The sequence below is a fragment of the Corella eumyota genome, chromosome 3, assembly GCF_963082875.1.
Source record: "Corella eumyota chromosome 3, kaCorEumy4.1, whole genome shotgun sequence".
Lineage (NCBI taxonomy): Eukaryota > Metazoa > Chordata > Ascidiacea > Phlebobranchia > Corellidae > Corella > Corella eumyota.
Window position 1 is genome coordinate 20,453,751 of NC_137492.1, and position 21,140 is coordinate 20,474,890.

General features: G+C 39.4%; 1 protein-coding gene across 4 annotated transcripts in view; it reads left to right on the forward strand.

Annotated features, from left to right (window-relative positions):
• The window catches only part of LOC145745090 (uncharacterized), a 49,149-nt gene that overhangs the window by 12,366 nt on the left and 15,643 nt on the right, over window positions 1-21,140 (forward strand). For all 4 annotated transcript variants that reach the window (XM_082563082.1, XM_082563081.1, XM_082563084.1 and 1 more), the window contains 74 exons: window positions 145-275; window positions 419-571; window positions 648-746; window positions 842-1,016; window positions 1,097-1,233; window positions 1,336-1,494; window positions 1,969-2,124; window positions 2,194-2,346; window positions 2,598-2,753; window positions 2,813-2,965; window positions 3,063-3,251; window positions 3,372-3,527; window positions 3,594-3,746; window positions 3,925-4,080; window positions 4,162-4,317; window positions 4,396-4,551; window positions 4,690-4,842; window positions 4,920-5,081; window positions 5,175-5,330; window positions 6,226-6,381; window positions 6,465-6,620; window positions 6,720-6,875; window positions 7,458-7,613; window positions 7,739-7,894; window positions 8,078-8,233; window positions 8,305-8,460; window positions 8,542-8,697; window positions 8,794-8,949; window positions 9,175-9,333; window positions 9,405-9,560; window positions 9,638-9,793; window positions 9,979-10,134; window positions 10,216-10,362; window positions 10,491-10,649; window positions 10,727-10,882; window positions 10,962-11,117; window positions 11,234-11,392; window positions 11,484-11,630; window positions 11,746-11,898; window positions 11,980-12,132; window positions 12,207-12,362; window positions 12,450-12,605; window positions 12,674-12,829; window positions 13,038-13,193; window positions 13,257-13,412; window positions 13,477-13,626; window positions 13,703-13,852; window positions 13,929-14,084; window positions 14,180-14,329; window positions 14,413-14,568; window positions 14,643-14,789; window positions 14,903-15,058; window positions 15,124-15,276; window positions 15,421-15,576; window positions 15,643-15,798; window positions 15,871-16,182; window positions 16,349-16,492; window positions 16,614-16,769; window positions 16,867-17,022; window positions 17,116-17,256; window positions 17,359-17,514; window positions 17,591-17,731; window positions 17,836-17,991; window positions 18,084-18,230; window positions 18,304-18,459; window positions 18,549-18,704; window positions 18,771-18,929; window positions 19,006-19,161; window positions 19,339-19,494; window positions 19,567-19,722; window positions 19,939-20,094; window positions 20,477-20,632; window positions 20,750-20,905; window positions 20,973-21,128. In XM_082563082.1, the coding sequence (XP_082419208.1) occupies window positions 145-275; window positions 419-571; window positions 648-746; window positions 842-1,016; window positions 1,097-1,233; window positions 1,336-1,494; window positions 1,969-2,124; window positions 2,194-2,346; window positions 2,598-2,753; window positions 2,813-2,965; window positions 3,063-3,251; window positions 3,372-3,527; window positions 3,594-3,746; window positions 3,925-4,080; window positions 4,162-4,317; window positions 4,396-4,551; window positions 4,690-4,842; window positions 4,920-5,081; window positions 5,175-5,330; window positions 6,226-6,381; window positions 6,465-6,620; window positions 6,720-6,875; window positions 7,458-7,613; window positions 7,739-7,894; window positions 8,078-8,233; window positions 8,305-8,460; window positions 8,542-8,697; window positions 8,794-8,949; window positions 9,175-9,333; window positions 9,405-9,560; window positions 9,638-9,793; window positions 9,979-10,134; window positions 10,216-10,362; window positions 10,491-10,649; window positions 10,727-10,882; window positions 10,962-11,117; window positions 11,234-11,392; window positions 11,484-11,630; window positions 11,746-11,898; window positions 11,980-12,132; window positions 12,207-12,362; window positions 12,450-12,605; window positions 12,674-12,829; window positions 13,038-13,193; window positions 13,257-13,412; window positions 13,477-13,626; window positions 13,703-13,852; window positions 13,929-14,084; window positions 14,180-14,329; window positions 14,413-14,568; window positions 14,643-14,789; window positions 14,903-15,058; window positions 15,124-15,276; window positions 15,421-15,576; window positions 15,643-15,798; window positions 15,871-16,182; window positions 16,349-16,492; window positions 16,614-16,769; window positions 16,867-17,022; window positions 17,116-17,256; window positions 17,359-17,514; window positions 17,591-17,731; window positions 17,836-17,991; window positions 18,084-18,230; window positions 18,304-18,459; window positions 18,549-18,704; window positions 18,771-18,929; window positions 19,006-19,161; window positions 19,339-19,494; window positions 19,567-19,722; window positions 19,939-20,094; window positions 20,477-20,632; window positions 20,750-20,905; window positions 20,973-21,128 (11,552 nt within the window). The remainder of the gene's footprint in view (window positions 1-144; window positions 276-418; window positions 572-647; window positions 747-841; window positions 1,017-1,096; window positions 1,234-1,335; window positions 1,495-1,968; window positions 2,125-2,193; window positions 2,347-2,597; window positions 2,754-2,812; window positions 2,966-3,062; window positions 3,252-3,371; window positions 3,528-3,593; window positions 3,747-3,924; window positions 4,081-4,161; window positions 4,318-4,395; window positions 4,552-4,689; window positions 4,843-4,919; window positions 5,082-5,174; window positions 5,331-6,225; window positions 6,382-6,464; window positions 6,621-6,719; window positions 6,876-7,457; window positions 7,614-7,738; window positions 7,895-8,077; window positions 8,234-8,304; window positions 8,461-8,541; window positions 8,698-8,793; window positions 8,950-9,174; window positions 9,334-9,404; window positions 9,561-9,637; window positions 9,794-9,978; window positions 10,135-10,215; window positions 10,363-10,490; window positions 10,650-10,726; window positions 10,883-10,961; window positions 11,118-11,233; window positions 11,393-11,483; window positions 11,631-11,745; window positions 11,899-11,979; window positions 12,133-12,206; window positions 12,363-12,449; window positions 12,606-12,673; window positions 12,830-13,037; window positions 13,194-13,256; window positions 13,413-13,476; window positions 13,627-13,702; window positions 13,853-13,928; window positions 14,085-14,179; window positions 14,330-14,412; window positions 14,569-14,642; window positions 14,790-14,902; window positions 15,059-15,123; window positions 15,277-15,420; window positions 15,577-15,642; window positions 15,799-15,870; window positions 16,183-16,348; window positions 16,493-16,613; window positions 16,770-16,866; window positions 17,023-17,115; window positions 17,257-17,358; window positions 17,515-17,590; window positions 17,732-17,835; window positions 17,992-18,083; window positions 18,231-18,303; window positions 18,460-18,548; window positions 18,705-18,770; window positions 18,930-19,005; window positions 19,162-19,338; window positions 19,495-19,566; window positions 19,723-19,938; window positions 20,095-20,476; window positions 20,633-20,749; window positions 20,906-20,972; window positions 21,129-21,140) is intronic.

A 21,140-nucleotide genomic window follows, 5' to 3' on the forward strand; every position in this document is an offset into this window, starting at 1 on the left:
ACTGGCATGCTTTTATAACAAGGTACAAGTATATGCTAACACGTTTAATTAATTGCGTAAGTGCTGTTACAATTTTACCTTTTAAAACTTGGAATTTGTTAAAACTTTACTAAGTTATAAAACAAATTATGTTAACACATTTAGATTGCACTAGGATTGATATCGCTTTAATCATTGACTCAAGTTCGAGCATTGGTGACGACAATTTTGAAATTATCCGAGGATTTTTACGAAGGATTATTGTTCAACTTAACGTTGGGCTCGACTTTACCAGGGTGGGTATATTTTATATGAATAAGTGGCTATGCTGGTATTATTATTCAATGCAAATACTTATTTTAAATGTGTTTTTAAAAATAGCAATTAACAGCTTGTTTTTAAATTAAAAGTTAGAAATAAAGTTTTTGTATATTTTTAGATCGCTGCGTTCCGCTACAACAACCAAGTCTTCCCACTTTGGAACTTTTTTGATTCAACAAGCCAGCAAGCCCTGCTAGATCGAACCGAACAAATTACTTACGATGGAGTGGGAACACGAACTGGTGCTGCGCTTACTTATGCAGCAAACCAGGTTTGTGTTGTAGTTTAAAACAAGCTTGAATTTTATATATTAGTTATGTAAAGCTTAAACTTATTTATTGTTGCAGGTGTTTATTGCAAGCGAGGGAGATCGGGAAGATGCTCCAGATATCGCGATTGTTTTGACCGACGGCCGAGCTCAAGACGACCCCGGATCAACGGTGACTGTAAGTTCATGTTTTAACAGTCTTTAAACATTTACGTTACAAAAGTTTGTTGAGCTTTAATCTTAATTGTTCTTAAACATTGTTTGATGTTTCAGGAACTTAAAGACAACAATGTCTTAGTTGTTGCCATTGCAATAACTAACCGAGTCGACAAGGACGAGATCTTAGCGATCGCATCCGAACCTGACTCAGTTAACGCACTTTTCGTGGACGAGTTTATCAATTTGAGGGAAATTGTGAACGAGGTTGCAGGGTTCGCTTGTGGTGAAGGTAAATTAGTGTTTGCAGATAACAACTCAACTATAGGTATACCGTGCAGTTCATTAAAAGTTTTAATTGTTGTTTTACAGCCTCGTGGAACGATTGGAACGCGTGGACCGGATGCTCGGAAACATGCGGAGCTGGATTCAACATCCGGAATCGGGAATGTGTCGGAGGATTTGGGGAAAACGAGGGAGTCTGTCCCGGAAGCCCGGTTGAAACCGCGGTAAGCTCAGTGGTTCAAGTTCTTTATTCTTCCTAATAAATAAAATGATTTTAAATAAACTTACTTCTCCCGACAAATATTAACCCCAGTTTGTTGTTATAGCAATGTAACTTGGTGGATTGTCCACAATGGACAGAGTGGAGCGAGTACATGGATTGTACTTTAACATGCGGTGGAGGCACTCAAAGAAGATCTAGAGTTTGCAGAAACGGTCCTGGATGTGAAGGAAACGCGGAACAAATCAACGACTGCAACTTGCAGGTAATTATCAAACTTTTATTGGTTGACAGGTACAGGTTTGGAACATCGAGAAACACTTCCAGGTGTTTTTATAGAAGAATTACTGGTAGTTCTGGTATGACATCATGCGGATTGTTTTAGGTGAAGAGCAAAGTTGAAAAGAATAGCACTTTGTACGCCACATTTTGGCTATATCCCATTTTGTATAACTGTACAGAAGGCCTTATACAGAGTGACCTTATACAGGTTGACCTTACACAGGTTAACTTTATACCAGTTGACCTTACACAGGTTGACCTTACACAGGTTGACCTTTTACAGGTTGACCGCAACAGGTTGATCTTATACCGGTTGACCTTACATAGGTTGACCTTACACAGGTTGACTTTGTACAGGTTGACTTTGTACAGGGGGGACTTTTTTTAAGGGTGACCTTACACAGGTTGACCTTTTATAGGGTTAAATAGATTTTAACAGTTTATCTCGCTACACTAGACCTGCCCCTCATGGTCTTTGTGGGTATCTTGGTCAGAATGCTCGGCCGAGTGTGGACGCGGATCAAGAACAAGAACCAGGTTTTGTGTTGGAGGTCCTGAGGGTATTATGGGATGCATGGGAATCTTTAGCATGTTAGACATTTGTAATGAACAGGTAATTAAGGATTTCCATTTGGTTATTCTCATGGATTAGGAACAGGAATGATAATTTTTGTTGTTACAGTTTTGTCCAACGTGGACAGATTGGTCTCCATGGTCGGGTTGTTCATCAACTTGCAACGGGGGAACAAGTCGTAGATCCAGGACTTGTTCGTTCATGACAGATACTTTAACTTGTCCTGGAGACTCGGCACAAAGTCTTCTCTGTGGCACTGAGGTACAAACTAACTCCTCCAAATAACTCTGCTTCAGACAACTTCTAAATTTTCTTTTTCAGCTTTAGATTTCTTATTGAACTAATTTTACCTTAACATCTTAAATTTAATCTTTAAACTAACAAACTTTCTTTTATTAACCAAAACTAGTTTCGCCTTCGAAAACTAACATTCGCATAATAGATTATTATGTGCTGGTGATGATTTAATTATGGCATTGTTACTGGATTGTGACGTCAAAAACACATTGCAGCCTTGTGCGCGTTGGAATGAATGGACGCCGTGGTCACCGTGTCCTGTGACGTGTGGTTCAGGTCAAGTTTCAAGGTCAAGAGTTTGTATTGATGGCGAAGTGGGAGGTCCTGGATGCCGCGGGTTGCCAAGAGAAGACAGAAGTTGTGGCGATTATGTAAGTTTTGAGAAATTAAGTTGTGTTTGCAAATATTTAAACTTTTTGTAAAACATTAGACGTGCGAGACTTGGTCGGATTGGGGAAGCTGGGGATCGTGCAGCGTAACTTGCATGGAAGGTTCTAGAACCAGAACTCGAGTTTGCTTTGTTGGAACTCAAAATGTTCAATGTATTGGACCGAGTGAGGACGTTGAAAGATGCAGTTTAAGGGTAAGTTTGGAAACATCACATTTTATTGAAATTTTTAAAATCATTTTTAAACAACAAACTTTAATTCAGGTATTACAAAATTTATTGAAATTTTTAGACTCTGTGTCCAGTTTGGTCAACATGGGCGAGTCCCGACCCAGACCCAACAAACCCCAGCGATGACCCACCCTGCACTGCAACTTGTAACGGAGGGGTCACTACGGTAAGAAGAAGATGTATCAACGGGGTGATTGGGGTCCCAGGGTGCGAAGGGGAATTTACCAGATTCGATGAATGCAACACCCAGGTAGGATTTGGGCTTTTAACGTTGGTTAATAATAAAACAAACCTTTTTTCTAAATTTAAAAAAGGTTTTAAACCGCTTGTTAAACTATGACTAAAAGTAACTGAAACCAAATCTTCCCAGTTATGTAGCGATTGGGCACAGTGGCAACCTTGGAGTTCGTGCAGTTTCTCCTGCGGACCTGGTATCAGAGAAAGAAGAAGACAATGTTTTAGAGGAGAGGAAGAGGCAAATGATTGTGGACCCGTGTTTAGACAAGAGATCGCATGCAACTTGGGCGTAAGTAAAGTGTTTAACATCAAGATATATTAAAAGAACAAACATGACGTTTATATTTTTTATTAGACCTGCGCGGATTGGTCGCCATGGGGAACCTGGTCGCGTTGTGACGTCACTTGTGGTGGAGGTTTAAGATCACGGGAAAGGCTTTGTTTGAACGGACAAGATAATAATGATTGTGAAGGCGACAGTCAATCAATCGAAGCTTGCGAGACTGACGTAAGTTGTGCTTTGTAGTAAGATAAGAAAATATTGGATATAAACTAAATAGACTAAAATTTGGTGTTTACCGTTAGCGTGTAATAACAATATTTAGCTTTACATTTGTGTGGTAATATTTCTTGAATCTAAATTTGCCGAGATTAAAGTTTATTTTTAACAAATTAAATGTGTTTAGACTTGCCCAATCTGGGACTTGTGGACTGAATGGACTGGTTGCAGTGCATCGTGTGATGGTGGATTAAGAACAAGGTCAAGAGTTTGCATCGGTGGTGAAATCGGACAAGGGGGATGTATTGGTTTCCCTCTACAGGAGGAATTCTGCAATGGAAGGGTAACATATATATTTCGGGAATTACTTAACTAAAGATTTAATGTTAGTGAGTTGTAGAGTTTACAACAAATATTTGTTCAGGCTTGTGCGTTCTGGTCTCCTTGGACACCATGGGGCGGTTGTGGAGCGACTTGTGGCTTGGCTCAGCAGAGCAGACGAAGAATTTGTATCAACGGGATCAGGGGAGTAGATATGTGCGAGGGAGATAGAACAGAACTTCAATCTTGTGACCTTGAGGTAAGTTTTATGATTTGTCCAATGGCTGTTCTGCTTTATTGCAAAAAAATGTTTTTTTTAAATTTTTTTAAATTACAGCTTTGTCCATCCTGGGCAACTTGGACAACTTGGGGAGCTTGTAGCGCCCCATGTGGCCCTGGAATTATGACCCGAAATCGGGTTTGTATCAGAGGACCCAGTGGTTTGGGGATTTGTGTTGGGTTTAATGAACAGAACACAGCTTGTGAGAACGAAGTAAGTTTGTTTTACTTTAATAAAATATTTAAAAATCAATTCCAGGAAACTTTTACAAACTTTTAGTGGTAAATATTGCTATGCAGTTGACTTTAGATAAGGAATTTAGCTGGTTTTAACATCAAAATTGTTTTAAAGGCCTGCCCGTTTTGGTCTCCATGGGGAGAATACAACGATTGTGATGTCACATGTGGAGGAGGAAGAAGATCAAGAGGTAGAACTTGTCTTCCAAACGGACTCGGATGTGAGGAGCTTGGTCCCGTCCAGGAGTTTGTAGATTGTAATGGACATGTGAGTAGCTTAGATGAAAGTTTTTATGAGCTAGCACATTTATACATTTTTAAACTCTTTGTAATAAACATTTACAGAGATGCCCGGAATGGTCGTCATGGACACCATATAGTCCATGTTCAGTCACTTGCGGCGGTGGAGAGCAGTCACAAACACGAGAATGTTTGAACAACTTAGCTTCAGATGACTTCACGGGTTGTGAGGGACCTCGTGTATCGATCAGGGAATGTTATACTCAGGTTCGTCCTAAGTTGTGATCCAAGTTGAATAAACTGGCCACAGAATTATATATACCTTTGCTTTTTTTATTATTTAACTGCTATTTTGTTTAGGAATGCCCTTTCTTTACTCCATGGTCGCCATGGGGAGAATGTAGCGCAACTTGCAACGGTGGCATCCGACAATCTAGAAGAAGATGCTCCGGAGGTTTCATTGGCGTGCCCGGATGCATAGGGAGCACTTTGGGCGAAGAAGCATGCAGAATTCAGGTGTGATGTCATTAAGTTGTGATGTCATTAAGTTGTGATGTCATTAAGTTGCGATGTCATTAAGTCGTGATGTCATCAAGTTGTGATATCATCAAGTTGTGATGTCATCAAGTTATGATGTCATCAAGTTGCGATGTCATAAAGCTGTAATGCCATAAAGTTGTGATGTCATCAAGTTATGATGTCATTAAGTTGTGATGTCATCAAGTTGTGATGTCATCAAGTTGTGATGTCATCAAGTTGTGATATCATAAAGTTGTGATGTCATCAAGTTGTGATGTCATCAAGTTGTGATGTCATTAAGTTGTGATGTCATCAAGTTGTGATGTCATCAAGTTGTGATGTCATCAAGTTGTGATGTCATCAAGTTGTGATGTCATCAAGTTGTGATGTCATCAAGTTGTGATATCATCAAGTTGTGATGTCATTAAGTTGTGATATCATCAAGTTGTGATGTCATCAAGTTGTGATGTCATCAAGTTGTGATGTCATCAAGTTGTGATGTCATCAAGTTGTGATATCATAAAGTTGTGATGTCATCAAGTTGTGATGTCATCAAGTTGTGATGTCATTAAGTTGTGATGTCATCAAGTTGTGATGTCATCAAGTTGTGATGTCATCAAGTTGTGATGTCATCAAGTTGTGATGTCATCAAGTTGTGATGTCATCAAGTTGTGATGTCATCAAGTTGTGATATCATCAAGTTGTGATGTCATTAAGTTGTGATGTCATCAAGTTGTGATATCATCAAGTTGTGATGTCATCAAGTTGTGATGTCATCAAGTTGTGATGTCATCAAGTTGTGATGTCATCAAGTTTTGATGTAATCAAGATGTGATGATGCTTTTGTTACGTACTAGCACCGTCAAGGTAAAATTTTACTTTGAATTTTCAGCCTTGTCCAGTTTGGGATGAGTGGACGACGTGGAGCAGTTGCAGCGAAACTTGTGGTCACTCAACAAGAACACGAAGCAGGAGTTGTAACAATGGTGTGGCGGGTCAAATTGGCTGCGAAGGTTACTCGAGCGAGTCCGATGCTTGCGATGGAAGGGTAAGTGTGATGTCATAATTCGTTTATTTTATTTTATAATAAGTGTTAGTTGATCTTATTTAAGTAAAACATTTCATACAAAGGCATGCCCATTCTGGTCGCCATGGGGATCGTGGAGCGGCTGTAGCGCCTCATGTGACGGAGGAATAAGGTCACGTGATCGGTCATGCATCAATGGCGTCGAGGGATTGGATGAATGCGGGATTGAATCAGTCAACATTATTGCGTGCAACTTGCAGGTATTTTAAGTTTTATAGGTTACACTTTGACTAAGTTTAAAGTTATATAGTTACTATTTATGTTGTATTAGGAAAATTTTAAGTTCAAGTTTTGTTTAGTTATGTCCCGCCTGGAGTGAATGGGGAGATTTTGGGGATTGTTCAGCAAGTTGTGGGGACGGATACAGTAGAAGGGAGAGGGTTTGTAACAACGGTTATGTTGGAGATCTTGGATGTATTGGGTCAGCTGAGGACAGTGTTCTTTGCGTTGGAGAGGTGGGTTTAAATATAAAGTTATTTAAAGTTTAATAATTATCATAAAATAATTTGATTAAAGTTTTAAGGTAATTTTCTTAAATGAACTTGAACCTGGTTAAGGCTTTAATGTTAAAACTTTTTTGAATATTTAAAAAAATTCAAATAATTTTTTTTTATATTTCTTATTTTTTTCGTTATTTTATTATTATGTTATTATTGAATTTATTAAATGACCTTGACATTCAAGGTTAAAATTTTAAGACGACCTTGACCTTAAAATTTAAGGTTAAATTTTTAAGATGACCTTGAACTTGACACTCAAGGTTAAATTTAATGTTAAAATTTTAAGATGACCTTGATCTTAAAATTCAAGGTTAAAATTTTAAGACGACCTTGAACTTGACATTCAAGGGTAAATTTTTAAGATGACCTTGAACTTGACATTTTAAGGTCAAATTAATAAATGATTGCTGTTTTAAAGTTTAATTAGGTTTGTGGCATCAAAACTAATAACCAGGTTTGTACTTGGCTAAACTTTTATTATGCAAGCTTCAAGATTTTCATCTGGTTCCGTTTTCTTAATTGTGAAATAATTTCCAGGACTGTGCAGTTTGGTCGCAATGGACATCATGGGCGGGTTGCTCGGTCACGTGTGGGGTCGGCACCTGGTTCCGGGTCAGATCTTGCTCGCTAGATGGAGAAGAGAGCGAGGAATGCCGAGGACTTGATAACGAACAAGAAGCCTGCTTCGGATCGGTTAGTTTAAAGTTTTAAATTTTGGTGACTTTAAGTTACGTGTTATGTATTATAACAACATTGCTTATTTTAAGTTAAACTCTTTGTATAAAAGCATAAAGAATTAAGTGATGTTTTTATTTTAGGTTTGTTCTTTCTGGTCCTTTTGGTCTTCATGGTCCGGATGCAGCGAGTCGTGTGGAGTCGGGACCTACTCCCGGTCACGTGTTTGCGTCAACGGAGAACCCGGAGAAGATAATTGTGAAGGTTCGGAGCGAGATTTCGGAAGTTGTAATACCCAGGTATAAATATACTTAATTTTGTTTAAATTTAATTTTAAATAAAAAAAAATAAATTAAATTTTAAATTGGTTTTAATTTTTTAAAGAGTTATTGTAGCTATAATTTTCGTTAAATAAAGTTAATAAAATTATTAAAGTTTGTTTATAAACAGTTGTTTATAATTTATTTTAAATTTGTTTTTAGGATTGTCCGTCTTGGAGCATCTGGGCCGAAACTACGCCCTGTACTGCCCCATGTGGTGGCGGGGTCCGGGTATTTACCCGTGTCTGCGTGAACTCAGATGCTGGGTTCAGAGAATGTTCGGGACTAAGAAGGAGGGAAGAGTTTTGCAACGAACAGGTTGGGTTCAAACATATTTTACTAGGAGGGAAATATTTTGCTGTTTTTTACTAAATTGTTTTTTGTTGCAGCCTTGTCCGAACTGGTCACCCTGGGGATCATGGACCTCGTGTTCTTTAACTTGCGGCCAGGGAATCAGGTCACATGAAAGAGTTTGTTTGTACAGCGGCGATCAAGAGGAGGCTTGCTTAGGAGACGACTTGGAAAATTCTCTTTGTAATGTCCAGGTATAAAAATATTTAAATCGTTTGAAGGATGCAAATTTAAATTGTATATTCCTTACATTCACTAAAAAACATTTTTTACAGGACTGTCCATCTTGGAGCGATTGGGGTGAATGGTCAAGCTGTAGCGCCTCATGTGGTAGTGGGCGTACTTCAAGGACAAGAAATTGTTTGAACGGGGAGCAAGGCAATCCAGGCTGCATGGGAGACTACGTTCAACGGTTGCCATGCAACATTCAGGTGGGGATTAAATTATTTTCATTTTTTTAGTAAACCTACTGTTTTTAATTATTAAAATTATAATAAAACTATATTTTCCTCTATTTAAATTTTCAGTCTTGCCCGTATTGGAACAACTGGAGTCAATGGAGTGAGTGTAGCGCCTCGTGTGGCGGTGGGGAGCGAACCCACACTCGATCTTGTAACAATGGAGATGTGGGTGACGTAGGCTGTCGTGGTGACGTCCTACAAACCGATCGCTGCATGATTCAAGTGAGTTCACTTCAAAAGTTATATTAAAAATCATTAGAACTAGTTTTATTCATTTGTCATCTTAAAAAATGGATAGTTATACTGAATTAAATATTTTAACTGAATTAAATATTTTACATAAAAGCTTTCCACATTAAAAATGTAACAAATTGTAATTTAAATTAATATTTTTGGAATTTCATTGTATCCAAATAAGTCAAATTTAAACATGATTTGTTGTTTCAGGATTGCCCAATGTTGTCAAATTGGGGAAGTTGGACCCCATGTTCAGTTTCTTGTGGGTTGGGGTCAAGAACCCACTTTAGGAGATGTGTAAATGGGGCTTACGGGGAGACTGGCTGCGATGTTGGGGGACTTTCAGAAAGGGAAGAATGTGTTAATTCTGTAAGTGTTTAATTATTTTTACGGATAATAAAATAATATAAATAAAAAAATAAAATTTGTTTGTGACGCAGGTGTGCCCCGCATGGTCCGGATGGGGTTCTTGGTCGGATTGCTCACAATCTTGTGGAGGAGGAAGCCAGAATCAAACAAGATTTTGTTTCCAAGGCGACCAGGAGTCGGAAGGTTGTCCAGGTTCCGACTACAACTACAGATCGTGCAATATTCAGGTGAGGTTTTGTGTTAAGTAGGTCGTGTTTAGTTACAACGGGCAACTATCATGTTAGTAACGATCTCATTCTTTTAGGCTTGTGCTTTTTGGAGTGAATGGAATCCCTGGCGACGTTGTAGCGCCACTTGTGGTGGTGGAAACCGGCTTCGATCACGAGTTTGTTTGAACGGAGAAGTTGGCGGGGTTGGTTGTGAAGGCTCAAGTGTCAGTCAGGAAAGTTGCAACGAGCAGGTTTGTGTTAAACTTATATTGGAGTTGGTTATATTCTTGTTAAAGGCTAATGTACACATATTAAAAAGGGAGTCAGTGATTGCAATTAAATGTTGTTTTTTACTCAAAGTTATTTTTCTATTTTAATTAAAATTAATTAATATCTTATGTTATAAATCGTAAAATTAAAACCGGATTTTTCTTAGATTTGCCCCTCGTGGTCTGAGTGGACTCCTTTCTCTGAGTGTACTTCAACTTGTGGAGGGGGTCAGAGTGGAAGAAGCAGGACATGTATAGGGGGTTCCCCAGGCCTTCAGGGGTGTATTGGGGAGTATAGGGAAGTTGTTACCTGCAACCCAGTGGTAAGTTATCCATTTTTTATGTTTATTCAGAAAACACTAAGTTTAAAAATTTACTTAACCATGTTATTGTTGCACATTTAGGAATGTCCGTCGTGGACGCCTTGGTCTCCATCGTCTGATTGTAGCGTCTCATGTGGTCGCGGTATTCGAGTCAGGTCACGTGACTGCCAAGGAGAAGGATGCCCTGTTGAGAGGACGCAGAGAAACGCTTTCTCTTGTATCAGAGGAGTAAGTTTCAGCATTTATTCGTGTTAAAGTTGTTGGCATTAAACTTCGTTTAAAAATTTTCGGCGGATTCTAATCCTTTTTTACCAGCAAAATTTGTTTTAAAGCTTAACTCATTGTTTTACATCAAGGAATGCCCGTTTTGGAGCGATTGGAGCCAGTGGTCGATGTGTAGTTTAAGTTGTGGCCTTCCAGGTAGAAGAACTAGAGCTCGAACTTGCACATTTGGCCAAGCTGGATTGGATGGTTGCCTCGGAGATCAGGACCAATCAGAGCCGTGTGGTGGACAGGTCAGTTGAAGTTTTAAAGTTAATTTTTAAACGATTTATCGTTCGACGATATATGGTTAAAATTAATAATTTTTTAGGAATGTCCAAGCTGGGCTCCTTGGACTCCTTGGAGCGGGTGTTCACTGACTTGTGGAGGAGGAATAAGATCTCGGGAGCGAGAGTGTTTCGGAGGATCACTTGGTCAACGAGGATGCATTGGTCCGACTTCCCAACAAAGTTTCTGCAACGGAGAGGTGGGTCGAAAAAAAATTTAGTAATTTGTTTTTTAAAGTCGTTGAACTTTGTTAAATTTTTACTACTTTGAATTGTCAGGCATGTCCATATTTCTCTCCATGGCAACAGTGGAGTCGCTGTAGCGACGTTTGTGGAGGGGGAGTGAGGACGAGAAGCCGAAGTTGTGTGAACGGAGAAGTTGGAAGTTTGGGATGCAACGATGTTTTGGATGCAGTGGAAGTCTGCAACGCTGGAGTAAGTTTAATTGAATTATTAGACCTTGTTCAAAAAAATGTAAATACTGTTTTTTTGATTAGGATTCCAAAATGACTTTATAAATCTTAATATTTCCATGTTTTATGACATTTTAGGATTGCCCAACGTGGACAGATTGGGAAAGTTGGAACTCATGTTCAAGGTCATGCAACACAGGGGTTAGGTCAAGGTCAAGGTCATGCAATAACCCGGATGGTGTTTATTTTACAACCTGTGTCGGGGAAGATAGGGATTCGGAAAACTGCAACGAACTGGTGAGATTATTGTGGCAATGACTTTGTTTAATTTACTTTTATCAGAGTGAATTTAAATTATTGTTAATTGGATAAATTTAATTTTATTCAGATATGTCCGACTTGGACTTCTTGGACTTCCTGGTCTTCCTGCTCGGTTAGTTGTGGTCGTGGGTTAAGATCGAGGGGAAGAGATTGTGAAGGGGATTCCCCTTGTTTGGAGGGGGAGAATTTCGACACCGAGGATTGTATTAGAGGGGTAAGTGGTTGTGATTTCATAATCAGTATTTTTTAAGTAAATTAAATATTTTTTCGCAATGTAAAAGTAAAATTTGAAAAATTTCTATTTTTGCAATAATTAAAATTTAATTTAGGAATGTTCTTTCTGGTCCGATTGGTCGAACTGGGGAACTTGTAGCGCCGCCTGTGGTGGTGGAGAGCAGGGAAGGAGACGCAGTTGTGTCTATGGGTTGTCCGAACTAGATTGTGAAGGACCGGGTGATAACGCACGAACTTGCAACAATTCGGTAATTTAATAAAATTTTTAAAAGTTAAAATTTATTTTGTTTTTTTAATAAAAGTTAAAAATAAAAAAAACTTTTACGCAGCCGTGTCCGATGTGGTCTCAATGGAATGACTGGAGTGGTTGCAGCGCCACTTGTGGTCTCGGTGTCAGATCGCACTCCAGGATCTGCATCGATGAAGAAGAAGACTCGAGCTGTGTTGGACCAGCATCACAGGAGGAATTTTGTAACGGGGATGTAAGTTAAAGGTTGACATTTGTCAAATAAATAATCTGAAATTTACACTTTGTTTAATTACAACATTTATTTAGGATTGCCCGTTCTGGTCGCCATGGAGTCGATTTGATTCATGTTCGGTCACCTGCGGTGGAGGGTCCAGGTTCCGCGCCAGGAGGTGTGTCAACGGGGACCCGGGTGTTCCGGGATGCGAGGATCAATCTCTGGAAGACTCGTCTTGTAACACTGGGGTAAGGAAACTTTATTTTGTTGCTGCATCAAACTTTATTTTAAATTGTGTCAAATTAATAATGTTTTATTTACTTGATTTATTTTAGCCTTGTCCTCGCTTTGAAGATTGGACGGAATGGTCCGCTTGTAGCGCCTCGTGTGGTACCGGTGAAAGGATTCGAACTCGAGGTTGTTTGTTTGGAGTTTTTGGAGTTCCGGGATGCACCCAAGCACGACAAGATAGAAGTTCTTGCAACTCTCAGGTTTGTTAGTTTAAAAATAAAATTACACAATTTAAATTTAGAGTTGAGATTACAAAATTTAAATTTAGAGTTGCCCAGAGTTTAACCCCTGGGGCCAATGGGGTGCATGCAGTGTAACGTGCGGGCGAGGGGTAAGGTCCCACTTAAGGGTTTGTGTAAACGGAAATGTGGGTGATGCTGGATGTATGGGGCTATTATCGGATTCTGAAGACTGTATCAGAGGGGTAAGTAGATTGGATTAAACCTTACTGTGCTAATGATGTTTAAATAATGCAACTAATCATGGGTCAAAATTATTTATTTAAAAAAGGTTTTTATTTGACCTGATTTCTAAACATAATATAAAAGTTTTTTTTGATGCTGTAAAGCCTTTTTTGAGACAAATATTATCTTAAGCCCAATTTATCAAATCGTTTGTTTAATTTATTTCAGGTTTGTGCATTCTGGGACGATTGGTCAATGTGGTCAGAATGTAGCGCCACCTGTGGTGGAGGTCGTAGAGGTCATGTGCGACGATGCGTTAATGGCGTCGGAGGGGAGGAAGGTTGTCCTGGAGAGGGAGAAGAGGAAGAAGGATGTAATAGACAGGTTTGTGACGTCATATTTGTTTGTTTGATTAATTTAAGAATTATTAAATTAATTTTTTTTTAGAATTGTCCCGCTTGGTCGGATTGGTCAAATTGGGGCGTATGTGGCGCCTCATGTGGTGGTGGGGTTCGCACCCACTCTCGAGTTTGTATTAACGGGGATCCAGGGGATGTTGGATGTTTGGGACCCAACAACGAGGAAGAATATTGTAACGGACAGGTACGAATATTGTAGCTTAATTATAAAGGAATATTTTCACAATATTAAATTAATTTTGATTCAGGTTTGCCCAACTTGGTCGAGATGGAACAGTTGGGGCTCTTGTGCGCTCTCATGTGGCTCAGGATTACGATCGAGGATAAGAATTTGTTTGAACGGAGATGTGGAAAATTGCCCAGGATTCCCAATTAGTGAGGAATCATGTAATACTCAGGTTTGTAAAACTTTATCTACATTAAGACTACACAGTTGTTTTGTTTATTTAATTTTTTTTAAATACCCGTTTTTAGGATTGTTCATCTTGGCTGGAATGGGGTCAATGGTCGAGTTGTAGCGCCTCATGCGGAAGTGGTAGATCCCGTAGAACGAGAGTTTGCAACGAAGTCGGGGGTTATTCCTGTGAGGGGGCTTCAACCGAATATCTCGACTGTAATCTGGAGGTAAGTGGGAAATTATATTAACTTTCACAACTAAAATCAATATTATATTTGAGTTACAATTTGTTTGTTAATCTAGAACTGTCCGACGTGGAGCCAATGGAACGGTTGGACTGAGTGCAGTCAGAGCTGTGGAAGAGGCACCAGAGATCGAGATCGAAGTTGCATCGACGGAGTAATCGGGGAAGACGGTTGCCTAGGCGATGCCCTTTTCACAGAGTCTTGTATTAGAGGGGTAAGTTGTAAAAATGAGCGATAAAAGTTTTGCTGGTTTCATATTACTAGATGAAATTTTTCAGGGTCAACTAATTGCTACTTTTACATATTTAGTTCTGCGCCTTCTGGGTGGAATGGACTTCATGGAGCCAATGTAGTGAGACCTGTGGCGGTGGAATCAGGGAAAGAACGAGGGAATGTGTTAACGATGGATTGTTTGATTGTGTGGGAGAAGCTTCCGCTGTGGAACTTTGTAATTCTCAGGTAAAATATTTTTGTGATTTTCAAAATACTTTTTTTTATTTAAGTGCTTCTTGTCAATAATTTAATATTTATGTTTTTGTTAGGTTTGCCCGTCATGGACAGACTGGGAAACGTGGACGGATTGTTCAACTGAATGCGGTGGAGGACTAAGACAAAGAAGAAGAAATTGTCAGCAAGGATTCCCTGGTCTTCTCGGTTGCACTGGAGGTTCGGTCCAGGACGATTTCTGCAACTCTGGGGTAACTTAAACTCTGTCTATTTAGTGTTTAAAGATAGCAAACATCAACTATAAGATAATTACAATTTTGTATAGGATTGCGGTTACTGGTCGTCATGGCAACAATGGTCTCAGTGCAGTCTTTCGTGTGCTTCGGGTGTCATCACGAGGTCACGAACTTGTGTTGGTGACGTCATCAACTGCGTTGGTCCTAATTTTATGACAAATTTCTGCAACGAACAGGTTGGTCATTTAAACAGTTATTAATTTAAATATTATTTTCTTAAATGTAAAACTAAAAATAAGTTTAAATGACATACAAACTAGTTTCAAAATCAAATCAATTTTAAACTCAGGATTGTCCGTTCTGGAACGACTGGGGTGAGTGGACTCCCTGTGGTGTCCCATGTGGAGGTGGATTAAGAAGAAGAGAAAGATCATGCGAAAATGGTTACCCTGGTGACGATGGTTGCCTTGGTGATACCAGAGATCAACAACCTTGCAATGAGAGAGTGAGTTAGACTTAAAGTTTATTATTAGAAGAACTAAAGTATTAATTAAACTTAAACATTGACAGCTTTGCACGTTCTGGAGCGAGTGGCAATCTTGGTCAAGTTGTAGTTCAAGCTGCGGTCGAGGGTCACGTGGTCGTGTGCGATCATGCGTGAACGGTGAGTCGGAGGAAGATTGCGAGGGACTTTCAGCTTCCGAGGAAGATTGCATCCAAGGAGTAAGTTAACTTATTAACTTTTAAACTAAATCTAACATCCAGAAAACGTAGTGTTAATATTTGTCATAAAATCTATTATTTCGAATTTATTATTGGACTTAAGTAATTCGTTCTAAAATAGCTTTAATTAATAATTTTGATTAGAATTGCCCATTCTGGAACGATTGGTCGCCGTGGAGTCAATGTAGTCGATCGTGCAACATCGGGACCCAAACAATGACCAGAAGATGTGTCAACGGTCAACCAGGAGTTGAGGGATGTGAGGGAGAGAGCACCGACTCAAGAAGATGCGCCCTAGTGGTGAGTGTCAATAAATCTGTTCTTAATTATTAATTAATACTCTAAAAAATAATTTAATTTTTTCAGTTATGTCCTGAATGGGCTACCTGGGGTAACTGGAGTGAGTGTAGCGCCTCTTGTGGTGGTGGGGTAAGGACCCACTCCCGGGTTTGTATTAACGGGGATCCAGGAGATGTTGGGTGCGATGGACCCACGACTGCGCAGGAGTTTTGCAACCCACAGGTAAGTGGGGTTTGAGGTTGATTTTTTGTATAAATGTCTGTTCAATATCCTTACGTGTTTGTTCCTTTTCAGAGCTGTCCATATTGGGGTCCTTGGAACTTCTGGGCTCAATGTTCGGACACATGCGGAGGAGGAGCAAGGATCAGGCAAAGAGTTTGCGTCAACGGCGTTGCCGGGCAACCAGGTTGTCCGGGTCTTGATCAGGATGCACAAGGATGCAACGCACAGGCTTGTCCATCATGGACGTTGTGGGAGCAGTGGTCTGGTTGCTCTTATACTTGCGGAGGAGGATCACAATCAAGGTTGAGAAGTTGTGTGAACGGTCGTCCTGGTTACGGCGGATGTGATGGAGAAGATACGGAGAGAAGAGATTGTAACGATCAGGTAAAAGTTGTTTAATGTTTACGACAGGTATAAAAGTTTAATTTATTAAAATTTAGTTAAATTTTTGTCACATAAATTTTCTGAGTTATATTTTAGTTAAATTTAATTTTATAAGTTATAACTTTAGGTAAATTTGTATTTAAACATTAGCTACAAAATATTACAGGATTGTCCGACATGGGTCGAGTGGGCTCCATGGTCAGCATGCAGCGCCTCATGTGACGGAGGGGTCAGGTCAAGGTCACGGGGATGCAGCATTATGGGATTATGCGTGGGACAGAACAGGATGGAAAGTTCATGTCGCGAAGCTGTATGTTGTCAACAATCTTCAAATATTATAGCTAACTTTATTTCACTATTTTTAAAATTTTTAAAAGTATTAAAACCCTGAAATCTAAATTTTTTTATGTGATCTTATTTTTATTTTGCAGCCATGTGCTCGATGGACTCACTGGGGTCCTTACGGTTCATGTTCGGCCACTTGCGGTGGTGGAGAGCAGAGCAGGGATCGAACTTGTTTGTACGGAGAAGTAGGAGATGAAGGATGCGAAGGAAGCTCCGTGGATGTGATTGGTTGCATGACTCAAGTTAGTATTTGCAACGAGTTTATCTCTTGAATTAAGTTTAATATTAACCAAAGTAGTTCGAAACTAAAGTTTTTTTTTCAACTTATTTTCTTTTAAGCTTTGCCCGTCTTGGATTGGTTGGGCTCCATGGAGTGAATGTTCTCGTTCATGCGGAACTGGAAGAAGGGAGCGAACAAGATTTTGTGTTGGAGGAGTTGAAGGAGCAATTGGATGCAGGGGGTCACGTGATAACTTTGAACCTTGCAATCTCCAGGTAATAACATTAAATTAGGGTGATATTTTTAATTGTTTTTTCGTAAAAAAAATACGTTTTTAAGTTAACATTTCAAATTTTTTTTACTTACAGCCTTGCCCTCAATTCGATCCCTGGCTTGAATGGAGCGGATGTAGTTCAAGTTGTGGAATCGGAACAAGGACAAGGAACAGAGTTTGTTCGACCCAGGACTGCATTGGACCTGAGTCGGAGGAGTCGGAGTGTGTTGAGGGGGTAAGTTAGTTTCAATTAGTGCAAAAATAATTTAAATAAACTTTATTTGTATCTCTTCAGTAATCAAGTATTAAGAAAGTATTAAAATAACTTAACGTTTAGAACTGTCCTTACTTGACCTTCTGGTCGTCATGGAGCCAGTGTTCAGTCAGGTGTGGCGGGGGAACTTACACTCGAACTCGACGATGCGTGAATGGTAACCTTGGAGACGAAGGTTGCCAAGGCGACATAAATGAGGAAAATGTTTGTAACACTGAGGTAAACAGAAGTTAAAAAATTCAATTGGTTAAATTTAGGAATGTTGTAATCTAATTATTTTATGATTTTGTTTTAGTTATGTCCGCTGTTTTCTGATTGGTCAGCTTGGGGTGAGTGTAGCGCCCCATGTGGTGGTGGAACTCGTCGTCAATCCCGATTCTGTTTAACACGAGATTGTTCTGGTTCAACTTCTTACGAACAAACATGCAACCCGGAGGTTTGGCTACAAATAATCACTGTTAATTTAGTTTACTTACCACGCGCTATTTCAATAAATAATTATACCCATCACTAAACATTTAACTGATTCCAATTTTTTAGGCTTGTCCGTCTTGGAGTGTGTGGAATGATTTTGGCCCCTGTAGCGCCTCATGTGGTGGTGGAAACAGAATTCACTTTCGGACTTGTGTGAACGGGGAACCTGGAGATGTTGGTTGCCAGGGCGACGTGTCAGAGATTGGGAGATGTAGTGAACAGGTTGGCTAAAAAAATGTTATTGCAGTTGGTTTAAATTGGCTTTAAGGCTTTCACCATTTCACAGTTGATAAATCTTTAAAATTTTTCACCAGCGATGCCCAACATGGACAGAATGGAGCGAATGGGGAACTTGTAGCGCATCTTGTAATGGAGGGATCCAGGTTCGAACCCGAACTTGCGACGATGAAGATTCTTTATGTCCTGGAAACTCACTCGAACAACGAGCTTGTGGACAACCTGTGAGTTTACATTTTTTAGGCTTTATTAAATGTTAATTACTGCTTATAACAAGGTCTTACATATTTGTTGCAGGCTTGTCCGTTTTGGTCGCCGTGGACGACTTGGTCTTCTTGTAATGTGACGTGTGGCTCCGGGATGCGAACCCATAACAGGATTTGTGTGAACGGGCTTCAAGGTCAAGTTGGTTGCCAAGGAAACGACCTGGAGATTGATTTGTGCGACTATGGGGTAAGTGCTTTAAGTTTTTCGGTTTGGTGAATTTACTTGCGACTTGTTTTGATTGATGTTCGAACTTTATATTGAATATAAAATTTTAGTCTTGTGCATTCTGGGAGTTATGGAGCGAGTGGACTTCCTGTTCCTCTTCTTGCGGAGGAGGACAAAGATCTCGTTCTAGGAGGTGCTCCCAAGGATTCCCTGGTGATGTTGGATGTGAAGGACCTGTCAATCAACAGAGACTCTGTTCACCTGGGGTAAATTATTTATTGGGACATAGATAAACCCTTGTATAAGTTGTACTAACTCTAACCCTTATACAGTTGTGCCCTGCGTGGTCAAATTGGACCCCGTTCTCGGATTGTTCTCGGACTTGCGGTGGAGGTAGCTCTGTAAGAAGGAGGATTTGTGAAAACGGCTTCTCTGGCGACATCGGGTGTCACATCGGTGATCCTACGGAGGATACGACTTGTAACTCGAACGTGAGTTTTGTAACTTAATTTAAGTCAACTTTTTCATTGTTTATGTTTTATTTCAATTTTTTTATATTTTTTGCAGTCTTGTCCTATGTGGTCGGGTTGGAGCAGCTGGAGTAGCTGTAGCGTGACCTGTGGCCGGGGCACAAGAAGTCACAGTCGCGAATGTGTCGGAGGAGAGGTCGATGACAATGGTTGTAACGGTGTGACATCACAATCAACATCTTGTGTACAAGGGGTAAGCTTAACGAAATTTTAATACTGGCAATATTTTAAACAGGGGATTTTATTTTAAATATTAAGTAAATGAAGATAAATGAACCTTGCAACTAATTTTAAATTAAGCAGATATAAATGTTTATATTGCTACCAGGTGAAATATATTTTTGTTATAACCCCTATATTGTTGATATAGTTATGTCCTTACTTTTCTGAATGGAGCCAATGGTCGGGTTGCAGTGAGCCTTGCAACGGGGGAATCACCACCAGGTACCGCAACTGCGTTAATGGAGAAGTTGGGGAAGGTGAATGTGATGGAAATGTGAGAGAGGAACTGACTTGTAATAACCAAGTAAGTTGTTTAACAAATAGAATCAGAGAGTTTTTGTTATTCCAAATTTAAAACAAAACTATTCGCTCCTAGGCATGTCCTGAATGGTCTTCCTGGAGCGAGTGGTCCTCCTGCTCACAATCTTGCAACGGAGGAGTACGAAGTCACTCTCGCATCTGCATCAACGAAGTGGAGGGAGGAGCATCTTGCAGAGGATCTGCTTTAGTGGAGGAATACTGTAATGGACAGGTTTGTACTAAACTATTTGTCCTGCAATCCTTTAGGATAGGATTATTTTCACGCAGTCATTTATGGTCTATTAGCAACTTTATCATTTTTAATTCTGAAAAAAAATTAAGATATCGTTAAATAGAATTGAAAGTTTGGCAAACAACCAACAGATATTGACAACAAAAATAAATATTCACTTTAAAAGTTTTAATAAACAACTTAAATCCGTAACAGCTTTGTCCTACGTGGGCATATTGGACGAACTGGGGTCAATGTAGCGAAAGATGCGACGGAGGGGTCAGATCAAGGTCAAGGTTTTGCGTGAACGGAGAGCTCGGAGTTTCTGGTTGCCAGGACTCATATGTCGATATCTCAAGTTGTAATGAAGTGGTGAGTTATACATTTTTACTTTTCTTGTCTTTTTTTAAAACAAATTCGGTTGTGGTGCGAAATATTTTGTAAATTGCGACTTTGTTACGATTAGTAATTAAAGTAATTTGTAAATATAAAGTTACGGTTTAAGAAATAATATTATTTCACAGTCGTTGGGTAAAAAGTCAGTTAATGTCTCTATCAGTAAAAAAATAATAATAGTAGTAAAAATAATAATAGTAGTAATAATAGGTTATTTAAAAGTCACCACTTTAAGCACTTAACTTGTTCTTTTTAGGTGCTTTATATATATTAAAGACTAATAAATATTGATTGTAATATTAAAACTTATTGACAAATATCCAGCCATAATATTCTGGTACAAATTTAATGTTTTCAGGAATGCCCGGCGTGGACTGGCTGGGGTTCATGGCAGAGTTGTAGCGTTTCATGTGGCGGTGGCATCAGGTCACGGGTACGAGATTGTGAAAATGTGGCACTGACCGGTGTCACATGCCAGGGGGATGCAACTGATTATAGTGATTGTATGGTTCAGGTAAAGTTTTATAAGATAGCAAAGTTTCAACTATTTAACTAAGTTTTAATAAAAATTGACAAATTTTCTGAAATTTATATTTTTAAAATAATTGTCAATACATTTTAAACTTTTTAGGATTGCCCGTCGTTTGATGCTTGGAGTTCTTGGACGCCATGTAGTGTCAGTTGTGGTCGTGGATCAACATCAAGAAGCAGAAGTTGTAACAACGGTGAGGTCGGCGACAGGGGTTGTGACGGTAGAACCGAGGAAGAGGAGTCATGCGTCAGAGGGGTAAGTTTCTGGGGGAAACAATTTATTTTATTAATTGGTAACATTTTTACAAAACCTAATTATTTAGAATTGTGCCTTCTTTGACGATTGGACATCATGGAGTGACTGTAGCGCCTCGTGTGGTGGCGGAACACAACGACAAACGCGGCGATGTTTGAATGGTTTGGCGGGAACACCAGGATGTGAAGGGCAACCAATGGCAAGCAGATTATGCAACGAACAAGTAAGTTTTATT